At 39.3% G+C, this 17,882-nt stretch overlaps 1 protein-coding gene across 1 annotated transcript in view; it reads right to left on the reverse strand.

Moving 5' to 3' along the window:
* nsfb (N-ethylmaleimide-sensitive factor b) overlaps window positions 1-17,882 on the reverse strand; it is a 35,461-nt gene that overhangs the window by 7,258 nt on the left and 10,321 nt on the right. The window contains exons 8-19 of the mRNA XM_026915050.3: window positions 16,613-16,768; window positions 12,215-12,414; window positions 10,067-10,232; window positions 9,903-9,977; window positions 8,628-8,815; window positions 7,117-7,212; window positions 6,104-6,260; window positions 5,891-6,024; window positions 5,740-5,806; window positions 4,891-4,970; window positions 2,348-2,482; window positions 1,279-1,392 (exon numbers count right to left, since the gene is read on the reverse strand). Coding sequence (XP_026770851.1) covers window positions 1,279-1,392; window positions 2,348-2,482; window positions 4,891-4,970; window positions 5,740-5,806; window positions 5,891-6,024; window positions 6,104-6,260; window positions 7,117-7,212; window positions 8,628-8,815; window positions 9,903-9,977; window positions 10,067-10,232; window positions 12,215-12,414; window positions 16,613-16,768 — 1,568 coding nt within the window. The remainder of the gene's footprint in view (window positions 1-1,278; window positions 1,393-2,347; window positions 2,483-4,890; window positions 4,971-5,739; window positions 5,807-5,890; window positions 6,025-6,103; window positions 6,261-7,116; window positions 7,213-8,627; window positions 8,816-9,902; window positions 9,978-10,066; window positions 10,233-12,214; window positions 12,415-16,612; window positions 16,769-17,882) is intronic.

Consider the following 17,882-nt stretch of genomic DNA (forward strand, 5'->3'; position numbering starts at 1 on the left):
GTCGAGAAAAAAAATAGCAGACAAATCTAGTTATAAGTCTAAGCTCGAGCAATAAACAACTATAAAAAGAATTAATATTTTAAAAACATATTATATGATTTAATGTATTCACTTAACACGCAAATTACCAAGGATTTTTTTTTTGCCTACTACCAAGGGTAAGTGTCAAGTGCGTATTTTTAGAACAATATTTAAACGCAGTTCATTAAAACATGCAAATTGGTCACATTCTCAAACCTACCCAAGGCCCGCCCACTTCCCCTGATACACTGGTGCTGCATATCTCGCATCTGCATACCGTAACGTAATTGGCTCAGGAATTAAACACTGCATGTCATGCTGTTATAGGAAATTAATCAACAACAATGTGGTGTGATGAAGCAGAGTAACGGTTACCGTCTGAATGTTGAATATTTTCCAATAACATCACGTTCTGAAATGTTTTACTCCGCCAACACCAAAGCAATTTGACGATTTTATTTATTAATGAAGGACACGTCACCATTTTTATCCGTTAATGCTTTCAACGTTACTTTAATGTTATTGTAACATCCACAAAACAAGTTATAAAAAATAAAAAAAAATGTTATAGCAGCTATAAACATAGTCGTTCCCTCACCAGCCTCTCTTTTTTCTCTCATAAAGTGAAAACTCCTCTGTCCCGAACAGAAGACTTACTAACACTGGAGACTCCTTCCATGAATGTTAGATAAACATCTCCTTAGAGAAAACACTTGTTTTATTCGTTAAAATCTGTATCTGTATGTGTATTATCTATAGTCTTAGAATTATGTGGAGTGGTTGTCGTATGCGTCCCACGAACCGTTTCTATAGAAACGATAACGTATTAGAATGAGCACATTGATATAAACTTGTGATTATAGAAAACTACTCAACATCTTCTGTCCGAGACTCGAAGAACTCACTGGTGCTGTGGTATAAAAACAAAGTTTTAAATACGGCCAAAGCAATGTAGGATGCAAGCGAAGCCACGGACACAAAAAGTGTGTGAGTTGAAGTGTGTTTAGTGACGGGAGAAGAGCAAGACGTGTTTATCAGAGCTCCATGCAACAGGGAGCACATCTGGAACACCTTTGTTTTCATTATCACCTGGCGTATGGTGTAAAATAATTAAAACTGATAAATGACTCAAAGCTCGCAGGATTAACGGTGAGAGCTGTGAGTCAGGGACTCGTCTAGACACTCACTCTCTCTCTCTCTCGCTCTCTCTCTCGCTCGCTCTCTCGCTCGCTCTCTCTCTCGCTCTTTCTCTCTCACCTGCAGGGACATCTCAATGAGCATCTGAAGCTTCTTAATGCCGAGCCACACTCCTTTGCCTTTCACTTCTTTAGCGATCTGCGCACGTTCATCTTCCTGGAAGCCTCCCAGCAGCTTTAACACACACACACACACACACACACACACACACACACACACACAAATAATTCAACACCACCACACAGTGTCTTAATGTGCTCATCTCTACAACACAAAGTGAATGTTTCTAGATGAAAACTCCAGTAGAGCTTTGCTGTTACAATCAGACCAACTTTGATATTAAAAGGAATCAGATTCCATTTCATCTGTCTTATTTATCTATCTATCCATCCATCTATCTAACTTTATCCATCTAACTCTATCCATCTAACTTTATCCATTTATCCATCTCCACATCTCTGTTTATTGCTTTCCACTTCCCTGTTTATCCATTTCTTATTTATCAATCTTTCTATTTATCCACACTTCTACTGCACCATCTCTCTATTTATCAATCGCTCTATTTGTCCTTTCTCATTATTAATCCATTTATCCATCACTTTATTTATCCATCTCTCCATTTATCCACCTCTCCATTTGTCCTTCTTCCCAACTCTCTATTTATCCATCTGTTTATTTATCCAACTCTCCATTCACCCATTTATCTATCTCCCTATTTATTCATCTCCTCATTATTTCATCTTCCCAACTCTCCATCGTTCTATGCATCCATCTTAGTCTCTCTCTTTCTCCATCTCTCACTTTTTTCATCTCACAATCTCTCACTTTTTTCATCTCACAGTCTGTCACTTTATCCATCTCTCACTGTACCCATCTCACAATCTCTCACTTTATCCATCTCTCAATCTCTCACATTATCCATCTCACACTTTATCCATTTCTCATGTTATCCATCTCTCGCTTTATCCATTTCACAATCTCCCACATTATCCATCTCTCACTTTATCCATCCCTCACTGTATCCATCTCACAATCTCTCACTTTATCAATCTCTCACTTTATCTATCTCACAATCTCTCACTCTATCCATTTCTCTGTTATCTCTCTCTCTCTCTTCAGTGAGTCTGACCTCCAGCGCCTCCATCAGGTGCTCTCCTCTGGAGATGTTGGGGATGTGGATGGTTGTGCTGAAGGCATCCAGCATACCCATCTCCTGCAGCACGTCCTTACGGCTGGTGGTGCCCAAGATCAGCAGCTTACGACCCTACACACACACACACACACACACACACACACACACACACACACACACACACACACACACAGAGTACTCATCAATAACATGGCAGAAAGATAAACTAGCCTTCAATTGCATCTGTTACTTCATTACAGACGTGAAGATGAAGAACAACATTAACACACACAGGTCAGTGTTATCTTTATAGTGCTTTAGATGGTCAGAAAAACAGTATTTCTAATGATATAAAGCATTTATAGTATTAGCACATAGCAAAATAAAATATAAACAACTTACTAATAAACTAGCCATAAACCTATGAGAAAAAACTATCTACGAGATAAAACCATCTCAAGACTAAGAATAGTCCAAGTTAAGCCTTAATCTGGATTTAAAGCCAGTTATTGAGCTTGTATTCCTAATGTAGACTGGAACACAGAACAGAGATCAGATCAGAAATAATAAAAACCATCTTCCACTACGTGTATTTACCTCCTGAAAACCGTACAGCTAATGTTCTTGATTTAACAAGCGAATATGTCAGTATGTTGATTGATCGAATGTAAACGCTACTATATACACAGCTGCTGATGCCGCGAGCGGCCATCTTGATTTGACGCCACGTCCTGAACTCGGGTTAGGAGACCTTCCCCATTTTCTGAGTTGGAGGGATGTTTTCTGTGGTTTTTCTGAGTCCGAGCAAAGTGCTTGGGACGGGTGTTACTGCTTCAGGAAATCGCTAACGCCATTCAGAGCTTCAAATGTTAATGTTAAATTATTAAACAGCCAGGGTAGGTTTAATAAGATTGGAGTAATGTGTTCGGACGCTCTCTTCCCGGTAAGGACGTGAGCTGCTGTGTCCTGAACAAACTGAAGCTTCCTAGAAGAGTCAGCAGGGCAGCCAGCCAGCAACACATTACATTAGTGCAAGCTTGAAGTTATAAAAGCGGGACAGGAGTTATGAAAGCATTATACAGGTAAATCAATGGAGCATGCAATGTTTTACAAACGCATCCACGATTTACAAAAGCTCTTCCCAAGTCACGGCCCTCTCCTTCCAAAACTTTCCAGAACGTTCAGAGAAAGCCGGAGGAGTTATAGATTGTCGAAGAGGTAGGTCATTCCCAGAGGCCCAGGCGAGCCGAGGGGATTACGGGTCGCCCTCCTGTGGCGCGGGGGGTTCGAACATGCCAGTGCATGTAGATGAGGTGGCACACAGGCGGCGGGCCTGCCAGGTCCCCACGCTCTCACAGGACCTTTCAGTCCTGCGTCTCCCGTTCATGGACTCCCCGCTGAGCTCACACACACAGGCTCGGCCCGGAGGAACAGAGCCGCTGCTGTTCACCCCACCACGCCATAGACAAATCACTGACAATACACACCCTGGCCTGCACATAGAGCACCGCAACACTGACTGCGCTCCCACAACAGGATAACACAACAGCGACACCTTTCAAACAGCTCAGAAATAAATGTTCACAGATGTGTTTAGAAATCATTTTTTAGGCTTTAAACTAAGAGGAGTGCGCTTCCTCTTAGCAACGGAAAATAAAGATGCACCTATAGCTGATTTTGTTTGAAACATACACCACTCTGGTTAGGATTCATGCATGAACCAATCATTTTGTAAACAATCCTTTAGGTTAAGTAAAAGGCAAACTCTCTATCCAAGAGGATTTTGTTTGCTCTACTGTTGCCTGTAGTGACTTTTTCATTTGTTTACCTTCTAATATTAGACTGTCTATTACAATCCAAGTCAATGGAAGAGGTATTTATAACAGTTACACTAGACATTGTTATCCAATGAAACTATTAAGAACATGCAGTTCTACAGCTCTGTTCTTTGGCTCAGTTTGATTTAGCAGCTCATGTCTTTAAAAAAAAAAATTGCTGGCCGCGAACCAAAATGCACAGCATGCTTGATTCACTTCCTGCACTCTAGTTCATTCAGAGTCGATTCGCAGAAACTGACGATGATGAAGACTAGCAAAGGTGACCAGAAAGGTGGGCGTGTGTACTGAAGTCCGGTAAGTGTTTAAGACGGTAATTAAATCCACAACAACACTACTGTTGTACCTGATACACAAACCAGCACGACACACACAATCCCAGTGTCACCACTGTACTAAGAATGAATCACTGAACAAATCATATCAGCTCAGTGTTGCGCTCTTTCCACTGATAGATAGGGTAGAGGGGGCCAATACTTATGGACTAGTTAGCAAATGGCCAATAAACAAGCATGTCAGTGTGTATAAACACGTGTTTCTCCATAAAAAGACACATTATCCTAAATGTAATGTAATAGAAAAGAACACAGACATGCTGATGAGAAGCTCTGCTGCCCCCTGTCTGTAGCGGGCCGGTACTACAGCAGCAATGCGCGTGTATGAGAGTGTGTGTGTGTGTGTGTGTGTGTGTGTGTGTGTACTCACGCGAGGAGGCGCCTTCTTCAGCAGCACCAGCAGGGCCTGCAGAACTGAGTTTGAGAAACGAGGTCCGATCGGAACAAAGTCTGAGAACACAGAACACACACACGTTTGTCATACTATCCTTATGAGGACTTTGCATTGACGTGGTTATCATCACAGCGAATTAATTCTAACTGACTTCTAAATCTAATCCTAACTTTAACCCCAGTAACCCTCAGACCCCTAAACCCCAAAACTTTAGGCTCTTTTATATTTTTAAATAAAAGCTGCAGTTTATGTCAAAATTCATGGGGACCAGCCAAATGTTCCCAAACAGTCAAACCTGTCAGATATTCCTATCTTTGTGGGGACATCTGGCAAAATCTCAAGATATAAAAACATATAAAAACATGAGCACACACACACACACACACAAACGCATAAATACAAATGAAGATCTATTAAAACCCACCATTTTCAACAGATTTTACACAGCGAGGTCGAATCCCAAATGGTTATTATCTACATATGTTCACTACACAGGGCACAAACAGCCAGCATTGTACACTCTACATAGTGCAGACCCTTTGAGATTATACAAATTTGTATTCCTCCATCAATGAGCTTTAAGTTTTAAATAAATAAATAAATCCTCTAATAAATGCTCCAACGCCGATTACTTGACTATACATCACTTTTAGGATGCCTACGTACCCATTTTTTAAAATTAATTCACTGATATTATTTAAGAAAAAGAATAAACACAAAAACATGGTACGTCCTAAATGATACACATGCACTCAGAGCACTTTTTAGGCCAAACGTTTAATAAAAGCAGTGGAATTTGTTGCTGTGGTGGTTACAGGGACTCACCCAGGAGTCGCTCGATATCATCCACCACCACGCAGCTCAGCTGAGACTTATAGGCGTCATCGAATATCTACACACACAGAAGAGCAGAACTGTGAGAACTCGGTCACATGATCAGTTCTGGGTGTTTATTACGTCAGCACTTCATCTTCACCTTCTTGATGGCCTGGCACTTGGCGATCTCCGAGTGGCCGATCATCTTGTCCGGAGAGCAGATTTTGATGAAGGGGAACTGCGAGTCCTCTGCGATTTTAGCTGCCAGTGCGGTCTTACCGCTGTGAGGTGGACCTGGAGGAGTCGTAACTCGAGCATGAGGCATGTATGTGAACACGTGTGAATGTGTGGTAGCTAACGTGACGTGACGTACCCTCCAGCAGCACCGTCACTAGCGGTGTGCGTTCGCTGTTTTTGGTCTGCTGCACCAGGAGTTCTCCGTCTCCCAGGATGTCCGACACGGCGTTACTCCACTTCACAATGCCGTTCAGGATGTAGCTGGAGTAATCCTCCTGATTGGTGCCGAACGCCTGCACACAGGAAGTGACACAAAACAGTCTTGGCTCAGGAAGTGGAATTGTACCCAAAACCTGAACATATCTGGATAATAATAAAGTTCTTTAATCACATAATAATCAACAAACAAACAAATGTGATGAGTATTTGTTTATTTGCTACTTGCTTACTGCTGGACTCTGCAAAGTGCCCTTGAGTTTGAGAAAAGCTCAAAATAAATTATTATTATTATTATTATTATTATTATTATTATTGACAAGTTATATTTAACAAAATATGTTCTTTTAATATTTTATAAATGTAATTCATACAAAGTAACCTTATTATTAATATATTTAAATTTAACAATATGTGTATTGCATTTAATAATGTGTGTATTTATATGCATAAATTATATTTACTAATAATAGATTAAAAAATATGATATTAACATTATAATATAAACGTATTATGATAATATAATAATCGTTATTATCATGCAATAATAATATTAATAACATTAATAATAATTGCCAATGAGGTCATCATCAGTATCATGATTATTATTGCTATTATTATTATTATTATTATTATTATTACTATATTTAAAAAAATGATGCATTAGAAATAAATTCCTGCTCCTTTAATAGATTAAGTTTTTTTTATATATATACTAGATCTATTTAATTTTCCCGGATCTCATTTAGACCCTTGACTTGATATGTATAAATGTTTCCTCTTTTAGTACATGAATATTAAACTGATCAAATATAAGCAAACTCCAGAATGTATATAAAAACCTGCATTTATTTAAAAACCTCTGCAGAAAAAGCACACAAGCGTGAAAGGTTTCGTGAAACAGCTGAAAGCTGTAGTCGAGAATAAACTCACGGGTTTGATGTCATTATTCAGCGACGCCCAGAAGTCACTCCGGCTGACCTGCAGCGACTGGGCCTTTTCAGTGTCCACCTCCACCTGATTACTGGCCTGCACACACACACACACACACACACATTACTCATCCCTGTAATGATAAAGAAAGGTCAGTGAGGGAGAGAGTTAATACCTCCCCACCTGTAAAAGCTCCTGTCAATATGTTTCAACACCATCAAATATCACACAGGAGTGTATGGGCCAGTTCGCTCCTTTCTCTCTCTCTCTCGCTCTCTCTCTCTCTCACATACACACACTTTACTAGTGTGTGTGTGTGTGTGTGTAACAACCTGTGCCAGAGATACTCCCCACACCTGAATACACGAAACCTTAAGATCAGCCTCAGCATCTTCAGAAGGTCTTTATTAGTCGTGCATGACTGTAGATTTGAATACGTAGGTCATTAATAATGAGTCACATGTCATTTATAACAAGCGCAAAGGCTGTAATTTGCCCTATAAATACATAACGAGAACTCTGGGTAAAGCATAAACACCTTAAAGTAATGCACTGCTACCATTTTAGATTTCCTTCTACTGTCTTACAGCATCTTATGCCTGAGTCACGTTACATGCTTTCTAAAATCCTATCCGATGTTTTATTTAGAGACTCTAAATTAAAAAAAAAGAAAAGAATTTCACTGTGCTGTAATGTATATGTTACCAATAAAGACTTCTGATATATAATGACAGATTTCACAGCTTTTTTCATACTAAAACATTTACCCAGAATAAAACAACACTTTTATATCATGCTCGCAAATCAATGATCCTGGGATCTTGCAGAATTCCTTGTAAACAAACATGACTTCAGATCAAAACTAACGTGGCGGATGACGGTTCAGCTCGGGTTATCGGTCCTTTCACACATGACGTCAAGCATCTCGCCCTAACACACACTACAGGAGTCATAAATATTGAATATTTATTTAACAGTTAGAATTTTACTTCACAGAGGACACGATTGGATCTCACTTACATTATTGCAGCTATATAAAGTCATTCCTCACCAGCTTCTCTTTTTTTCTCTCTCTTGAACTTAATAAGACCAAAAATAAATAAATAAATAAATATTTTTCAAAAAAAAACTCGCAGCTTGTCATGTTAGTAGGAAATGCAAAAATCCTCTATCCCGAAGGTCTCAAAACTTAAAGTTTTTTAGCTTTACCTCTAACTGTTACAAAGCCCTGACACTGGAGACTCCTTCCATGAATGTTACATAAAAGCCTCCTTAACATATCAACAAGTAAATGTCCACATGTAAGCTGTTACTATAGAAATGATAACGTATTGAACGAGTGCATTAATATAAACCTGTGATCTGCAGCTACACTACTGTCAGAGCTGCTGTTATAGAAAATTAATCAACACCTTCTGACCAATCAGATTAAACCGAGACAGGAAGCAGAAATGATCACTGTCCTACAGCTCTTCCTGTAGAGCTCAGTGTGATGATGAAGAGGTTCACACCTTGATGTGACGGTTCATGGCAGTGGACTGCGCTGCTCGTACGAGTCCCTCTAACTCCGCCCCGCTGTAGTTCTTGGTCTCGACGGCCAGCTCCTTAATGTCCACGTCACTCGCCAGCATACTGGCCTGCCTCATTTTAGCCGTGTGGATGTTCAGGATCTGCAAACGGCCCGACTCGTCCGGCAGACCTGAACAGGACGCGGAGGAGAGGAAAGGAAGAGGAGGAAGAGGAGGAGGAGCATTATTAAAGGATCAGGGTGGTTTTAAGGACTTAAATTTCACTCCACTCACAACTGAAGGTTGCTTTGATCAGGACATTTTTTCTTGTCGTTAATGTATACTCTGTATACTGTTGTGTACAGTAAAGAAAAACGTGCAGAATATGGGCCTGTAGCATGCTGTATGACAAATGCAGGGTTATTCGTGCTAATATTCACTTTTGAAAACATTTGGATGTGACATTTTTTAAAATTTACTTTTATTTTTCAAGCAAATTTTTCAAAATCGTTTGTAATATCCTATAGAAATATAGCTTTTAGCATTTCATCATCATCTCTCTTTTAAATATATATATATATATATATATATATATATATATATATATATATATATATATACACATATACACATATACACATACACACACACACACACACACACACACACACACACACACATACATACACTCTCAACTCTAAATTAGTGGCACCTTTCAAAAAAAAAAATAGAGCAAAAATATTTGTATAAACATTATACACAATGATTTAAATATTGAACTGAATCGTAGTAAATTAGATTTCTTCTAACAACAGACTTTTCTCTCCAAAACATGGCAGAATTACTGACACCCCTTAATTACTCTCAGTATCCAGTTGTCTTTGACCAGATATGAGTTTGGACACATGTAAATAAGAGGTTCAAAATAGATGGTTAGAAAAATGGTTAAAGGACGCAAAATCACTGTTGCGCAATGACCATCTCAGTCTTTGGATTAAAAAAACACGTAGTCTGAAATATAAACTTGAAATATTCTGCATGAAGGAGTCTCTAAGATTCTCTCCAAGGGAGGCTTCAATGTGCAATGAAACCTTGAGAAGGTGCCAATAATTTTGAAACCAGTATTTTGCAAGACTGAAAAAAATGTCGCTGACTGACATTAATGATGGATACCGAAATGTCCTTGTGTGACCTGCCTCTCTTACACAATTCAGTGCAAAGTTTTTTAATCAAATAGGATGGAACCAGTTCCATCCAGAGAGAGGTCTCAGATCGTACCAATCTCCATCTTGACCTCCAGTCTTCCAGGTCTCAGCAGAGCTTCATCTATCAGGTCAGGTCGATTGGTCATGCCTGAAACAGACACATCGGGGAAATATAAATAAAGAGATCAAAAGCCAAGATCTGATCTTCCAGACAGGAATCAGACAGGAAGTGCTCACCTATAACCAGGATGTTGTTGAGCTGCTCCACGCCGTCGATCTTGGACAGCAGCTGGTTGACGACGGTGTCATGGACGCCGGTGCTGCCCGCCATGCTGCCTCGCTGCTTGCAAATGGCATCGATCTCATCGAAAATGATGATGTGCAGTCCACTATTGGCTCCCAGCTTAAAAAAAAAAAACAAACAAAGCACATACATATCAAAGTAGATGCATTATGAAGAAAAAGTCTCCTTCTATCTAACCTATGTTTCATCTCTACCTAAAGAGAGAGTGATGCAGCGGCGCTTTAGTCCTTTGATCTGTCCATCTCTCTCACCTCCTCATCTGTACATTCTGCTCAAACAGATCAGCTTCCAAAGCTTCAACTTTCACTCTAATACCGCCATCTCTTACATCGCTAAGTAGCTGAGCCATGTTTATGACGTAACTCAGCATCGTATAGCTGCATTGCATTCTGGGGTTTTGAGTCCAGCATTTGTTCCAACGACCTCACGCCTTCAAAGCTCTTGTTCTTTTCAGTGTGAAACCTTTAGTGTGTTATCCCTGAGATTGTTGAAATGTTTTAAGCTCCATTCTAACAGTGCAAGAAATGACAACGCCCCTCTGAAACGTCAGAGCAACACCTAACCGCTAACTTCTCACAGGAATAACGAAAATCCAGCACCAAGCAACATATTAGCACCAGAATTACTAAACGCATCACAAATATTTCAATATGAACACATTAAATGCATTTCAGTATGGAGTCTTCTTTGAACAGCTCCAATAATACTTATTATTATTATTAATAATTATTAATAATACAATTAAGAGCTCAACTGAATTAGGGAAAAAAAATCCAAATACAATTTTTGTGCAAATTAACAAGTTGATGAGTTTGTGGAAATGATGAAATGATGGAACAACAGTTAAAGTATAAACGTATAAAGCGAGTTCTTTCACAGTCGGCATATTTGACCCCGATGAAAGCTAGACGACGATTAACACACACCTGTACGACACCTCTAAGGTAGGTGTAGCTGATAAACTGCTAACTGTTTGACAGGAAACTCCACTAAACCCGTGTGTACGTCTGAGCGAGCGCAGAAACACGGGCCTACTATTCATCTGGCAGAGGCGAGTGTTTAACTTTTCACACAGACGCAGCCTTGTGGCGAGTGTGTGGAGGTCAGGGGCTCGCTGTGGCCTCACACAGGACAGCGCTCTCATTAGGAGGTGAGGAGTGAGTCCATCAGAGCCACGCCCACTCAGACAGTCTGCTACGACATCGCTGCCCTTACCTCCCACAGTCTGGAGTGTCCACTCACTCTGGATACAACATACGGGAATATAGCTACAGATTTATAATATGACTGCCAAGGAACCAGGATCTCAAAGTGGCACAGTAAAGCTGATTAACTGACCAGGAGTGAGGAATGAAACACTTTGGAAGTGTGCCTTTATAGGAAAATAATCAACAACAGGGTGTTTGTGATGAAGCGGAGTTACTGTTACCACCCCGAGGTTGATGATTTTCCTATAACAGCACATCCCAAAGTGTTTTATACCTCTTATACGACAACAAACAATTAAAAATTTTCACGATTAAAGAACGTCATACTTGTTTATCCATGTATAGTTGCATTTAATGTTGTTCAGCCTCTCCTTTTCCTCAAGTCAATAAGACAAAAAAACAATCGCAGAAACTGTAACACGTAAACTCATCTGTCCTGAAGATGTCGCAAAAGCGTAAAAAGTTACAGCTTTACCTTTGACTGTTACAAAGCACTAACACTGGAGACTCCTTCCATAATTCATAAACAAACGTCTCCTTCTGACCAATCAACAATCAAGAAACTGCTATAGTAGTATAAAGTTTAATCACTAATAATAGCAACAAGTATAAATAATGTCAATTTGAATCTAACTGCAATTTTAATAACAAGGATTTCAGTGTTCTCTAGAGACAAAGAGGCGGAGCCTGAAGTGATAATGTTATGACATCACTGGCATTAATCAGGAGCAAAAAAAGTTGTAAAAACAGCATTTTTTTAAAATATAAAATGAATTTGTGCAAACTGTTACTATTCCACAAACATCCATGTATGCACGAGATACACAGGAGTGTAGCGTATGCTTATTCGTGCACGCGTTTCAGTGTCCTCACCCTCTTCTGCTCATCCTCTGCATCAGCGAACAGTTTCCTGATGTTGGCCTCCGACTCTCCCACATACTTGTTGAGGATCTCGGGGCCGTTGACCACCTTGGGCTCTCGGGCGTTCAGCATCTTCCCGATCTGACGTGCCATCAGTGTCTTACCGCAGCCAGGAGGCCCGAACAGGAGAATACCTTTAACGTGTTTACAACCTAGAGAGAGAGAGAGAGAGAGAGAGAGAGAGAGAGAGAGAGAGGTTAAAATGACTAAATGAAGAAGCATATCTATCATGGAAGGAATTTAGAGAATTTGGAGCATGTGTGCTAAAAGCAGCCTCGTTACATTTAGGAAAGAGTTTTAAAATCTGTGATTATACAGAGCGAGTACTCTTGCTGCTGCATTCATTTCTGGCTGTCATTTCTTTCATTTCTTTATTTTTTCTAAACTGCACCACATTTAAAAAAAAAAAAAAAAAAAACATGGGTCAATTTCTTAGGATCTATCAGTGTCTATAAATAAGGCCTAACTTTTCAAAATCATTACTGGCATATGAAAGGTCAGAATCATTGACAATATTAAGGTCACGCAATTCAGAGAGTCTGCTTACTAGTCTTTTTTTCTATTGTAACAGCCACTAATTACTTTTGACTTTGTGTAATCACATACAGAGGGAATAAATGTGGTCCCAGTACCGAACCCTGAGGAATACCTCAAAATATACTGTGCTTTAAAGAACAAATTCATAACAACAAAATACTGTTCATCAGTTTAATAAAGAATAAAAACATACATACACTTAGGTGAGGTGTGCTCTAATAGGAAAATAAACAACTTTAGGGTGGCAGTAGTAACTTGATGGTTATTTTCCTATTACAGCACACCTCACCTACGTATATTCTTCCTCTTATATCATGGCAATTTAAAGTTTATTAAAAAATTAAACATCATCCATTCATAGTTGCATTTATTTTTTCAGAACATCAATGAAACAAGTTTGTTCCTGTTCTCACATACACTACAGCAGCTATAAACTGTCATTCCCTCACCAGCCACTCTTAAAGTTAACAAAACAGGGGAAAAAAACACAGCTTGTCATGTTAGAGAGAAATCACAAAGCGTAAACTCCTGAAGATGTCGGAAAGCGCAAAGTTACAGCTTTACCTCTGACTGTTACAAAGCGCTGACACTGGAGACTCCTTCCATGAACATTACATAAAACGTCTCCTTGCAGAAAATGTAAACATATCAACAAATAAATGTCCATGTGTAAGCTGTTACTATAGAAACGAGGACGAATTAGAATGAGCGCATTAATATAAACCCGTGATTTGCAGCTGCACTACCGTCAGTATAGAAAATTAATGAAAACCTTCTGACCAATCAGATTTGAGAATTCAGCAGTGCTGTACTATAAACATGTGCAAGTTATCATTAAAAATTATTTTCACTGTACACACTATATAGCATGACTCCCACCAAACGATAACAGTAGTACTGCATTTCAGAAAGAAAAAAAAAAAAAAAAAAAGTTGAATGATGCTTAAAGAAGTGTTTTGTGAAATAATTTATTGCAATATTAAATATAATATCACTGGATCACCCAATCCTGTTCGCACGTAATGAAATCAGGGTGAAAAATCTGGCATTAAAAGATGATATTTTTTTATTTGGCAGACAAAAGCACTGAGCCAAATTTCCCAGACGAGTGTTTTCACAGTCCCGAGTCGAGGGCGGGGTTTGAGCGTAAGCCAACACGCTGGTTACAGACAGCGTGTCGTTTTTGGTCTACAGCAGCTGCTGGCTGCCATTTTCACAGCGCAGGCAGGCTGCAGATAAGCACGAGTCCAGAGATGCGAATCAGCACGGCCATTTACGCCCGCTGACAGACGCAGCGCTGCCAGGATCGTCACGGGTTCATCTCTCCCCTCGGCCGCACTCCACTCGCTGACCTTTAGGGTGACGGGAGATTGAGTTAAAGCGGATCGTTCTGCTGCAGGTCTCAGACTCTCTCTGACAGCCACGCCCGAGCAGCTCTCAGCACCTGGCCTCCCTAACACACCCCAATTACACGCTCACCTTTACGCTATCAGGACCCGCCATCTCATTAGAGCAGGCATCTGCTGGAGCAAGGGGCCAACTCCCACCACCACCACCACCACCCACAAAGGTCATCTCTCACACACACACACACACACACACGCGCGCGCGCGCATTACTGAGTGTGTAGCAGCACGATGCCCTTTAAGCTTTGAGATTTGTAAGGACATTTTTAATAAGACTTAAATACAACTATTAAAACCAACCAATACATTCACTGCCATAACTTAAAATTAAAAACAGCTGAAGAGCAGATACATACATACTTACACCACCATGCATTTAAATTCTTGATTCTGATTGGTCAGTAGGTATGAGTTATTTCTGTATAACTGCACGGCTCGGACAGTAGTTTCGGCTGTAACATAAGCAACGAGTTTATATTAATGCACTCATTTTAATATATTATCGTTTCTATAGTAACAGCTCATACACAGGGACGTGTACAGCAGATGCTCCACATAACCTAAGCCTCAAACGTATTAAAAAATAAATCAATAAAACTTGCTGATATTTTTGGTTAGGAAATGTTTATGTAACATTCATGGAAGGAGTCTCCAGTGTCAGCACTTTGTAACAGTCATGATGCTTTGTAATGTTTCCCAGCACGGGAAAGTCTTCAGGACAGACATGTTTATGCTTTCTTGGTAAAATGACAAGCTTCATTTTTTGAGAGAGAGACAGAGAGAAAGAGAGAGAGAGAGAGAGAGAGAGAGAGAGGGAATGAGAGAGAGGTTGGTGAGGGAACGGCTGTTTATCGCAGCTATTACGTAAGTGAGAACAGGAACCAACTCGTCTCTCAGACGTTCCACAACATTAAATCTTACTATAAACTGTTATCATGTGTGACATGTCGCTCATTAATAAACTGAACATTGTAATCGTTGCCAAATCGCTGTGGTATAAGCAGAATAACACACTCCAGATGGTGCGGTTATATGCAAACACTGCACTTCGGTGTGGTAACAGGAACGCCGCTTCACGCTGGGCCGTATCACACCACCCTGGTGTGTATTATTTTCATATAACAGCATGGTGTGTTATTCCTTACATAATACAGAGTGTCCCAAAAGTCTCTGTGCATAGGAGAAATTACCACTTTTTAGCAAAATATCTTCCAAAATCTTTCATACTTTTAGTTTCATACAGTTTTTTTTTCTTCAAATAGTCTTTAAGAATGCTTTTGACAAAAGAAGAACGTATTGAAATTATTCTCATGGTTGGATCGGGAAGCTGTCGCAAGGTTGCGATGGACTTTAACAGGAAACATGGCAAGCACATCACACACGACACTGTTCCCAAACCTAGTAACTAATTCAAAAAGACTGGAGGTGTTGCAGACCAACTGAGAAGTGAACGTCCACAAACATCCACTGACAAAGACACAACTGACGTGCTGCTGGCAGACTCAGTCCCCTGGGTATGGAGATTTTAGGGACACCATGTAGATCCCTAGACAGGCCACAGAGTGCACACTCCAGCAGCAAATATCCCTTAGATGTACAGTATGTGCAATATACTAAAAAAAAACTGACAGAAACATATACTATCAATACTATCAACCAAGAAAGAAAGAAAAAACATCATAGGGTTCAATTTATTTACATTCTTTTGAGGACATTGTTAAGAACTGTTTGAAAATTTAAATGGAAAACACAAAGCACTGAAAGCCTTCAGGAGAAAAAAAAAAGATAACAGAGGCAAGTGAGGGAAAGACTTGACGTTATAGCTGCTATAACACAAGTGAGAACATTGAGCTTGTTTCATGGATGTTCCACAACATTAAACGCAACAATAAACGGATAAAAATGACAACATGTCAGTCTGTAATAAGTAAGAATTGTAACTGTTGGCAAATCACTGTGGTAAAAGAGGAGTAAAGCACTTTGGAATGTGCTCTTATAGGAAAATAATCAACAGTAACTCTGGTTCATCTGCTTCATCACACCACCATGTTGTTGATTATTTTTCCATAACAGCACAACACACGGTGATTTATTTCGCACTTTTTTCAGAATTAACGGGGAAAGTAAATCGGGGGAAAAAGTTTTTTTTTAGTTTTTAAAGTCATTAATGAGTGCTCATGTTTGGTTAAGAGAATTACAGCGATGCTTAGGACTGATTCATTGTCACAGAGCAGGAGAATGATTCATACTGACCACACACACACACACACACACACACAGCGGATGTGGTCACATGTCCATGGCACGGTCCAGAGTGCTCCCAGAGAGGAATACACACTGCATGATGCACATCTATGCAGAGTGAGAGTGCTGGTGAGAACGTGTTTATGCGAGCCGACAGACTCACCCATCTGCTCCACGATGTCCGGAGGGAAAACCCGAGAGGCGAAGGCTCGGCGGAAGATGTCGGAGAATTCCTTGTCCAGGCCTCCGATTCCCATCCGTTCGAAGTTCCAGTCGGGGTTAATGATGGACTGTCGTGCGCCTCTAGACTTCGCCTTACCTGAGGAGAAAAAGAATAAAATCGTGATTATTTTCCACTATTAAAAATGAAACATTAATCTGATCTAAACTGGGAAGGAAAGTTTCACTGTCATGTAATAGTGCTGCCATCTTGTGGCAGAGTTCAGCAATTACACAATTCAGGTCAAATATCTTGAGCTGTACATTCAAAAAAAAAAAAAACAACTTAATTTACTAGTACGAGTTCTTCTAATCATCGGAAATTAGAAACTGAGAAGAATTGTAGCCCTTTTAAGAGAAGAATAATGTAGAAATTGACAGTGTCTGCCTGATATGAGAAAAGTCTGTGTTATAAAGTCATCAATAAAATTATAAAAAAATTTAAACTGCCATGTTACTATAAAAAAAAAAAAGTCAAAATTTTCTGCATGAAAACAAAAATCAAAATGATTAAAGATTAAAATCTTAAACGCCTCTTAATTGGAGCGGTACAGCACAAATCAGTCAGATGACTGTATTCTCTAATGAACATCTAAGGTTTTAGAACGTTTTTCTTTTTGTAAGACGTTTTCATACATTGAACCCTATTTATTTAAACCCTATTTACAAATAGTGTCTTTGTGTAATTAGGATTTTAAAAAAACAATAGATTTCACAATTCATCTTCACTGTTCTTAAAATAATTTTTTGTACTGGAACATTTTCAAAAATTTGCATGTATTTATGCAAATGAGCCGTTGCCTATTTAACCATGCGTATATTTGCATACTTAATAAAATTCCTCCTAAAAGGGAAGCACATGCAAGAAGAAGAAGAAGAAGACCAAGAAGAGGAAGGTGAGGAAGAAAAAGATGAGGATGAAGACAAAGAAAACAAAGATGATGAAGGAGATGAAGCTGAAGAAGACAAAGGTGAAGGCAAAGACAATAAAAAATACAAAATTGAAGAAGACATTTTGTTTATAATGCGCTTTTCTAGACCTAAAGTGCTACAAGATTTTTAAAAAAGTAAAACAGAAACAAGAACATTATTATGAAATATTATATTATCTTATTCATAACACAACTAAAAACTAGCAACAACACTGGAAGTTGAAGAAACTACATAAGAGACCTCAGAAATGGGTATTGGAAAATAGACTTTCATTCATTCAT

Source organism: Pangasianodon hypophthalmus, chromosome 12, assembly GCF_027358585.1.
Source record: "Pangasianodon hypophthalmus isolate fPanHyp1 chromosome 12, fPanHyp1.pri, whole genome shotgun sequence".
Taxonomy (NCBI): Eukaryota; Metazoa; Chordata; class Actinopteri; order Siluriformes; family Pangasiidae; genus Pangasianodon; species Pangasianodon hypophthalmus.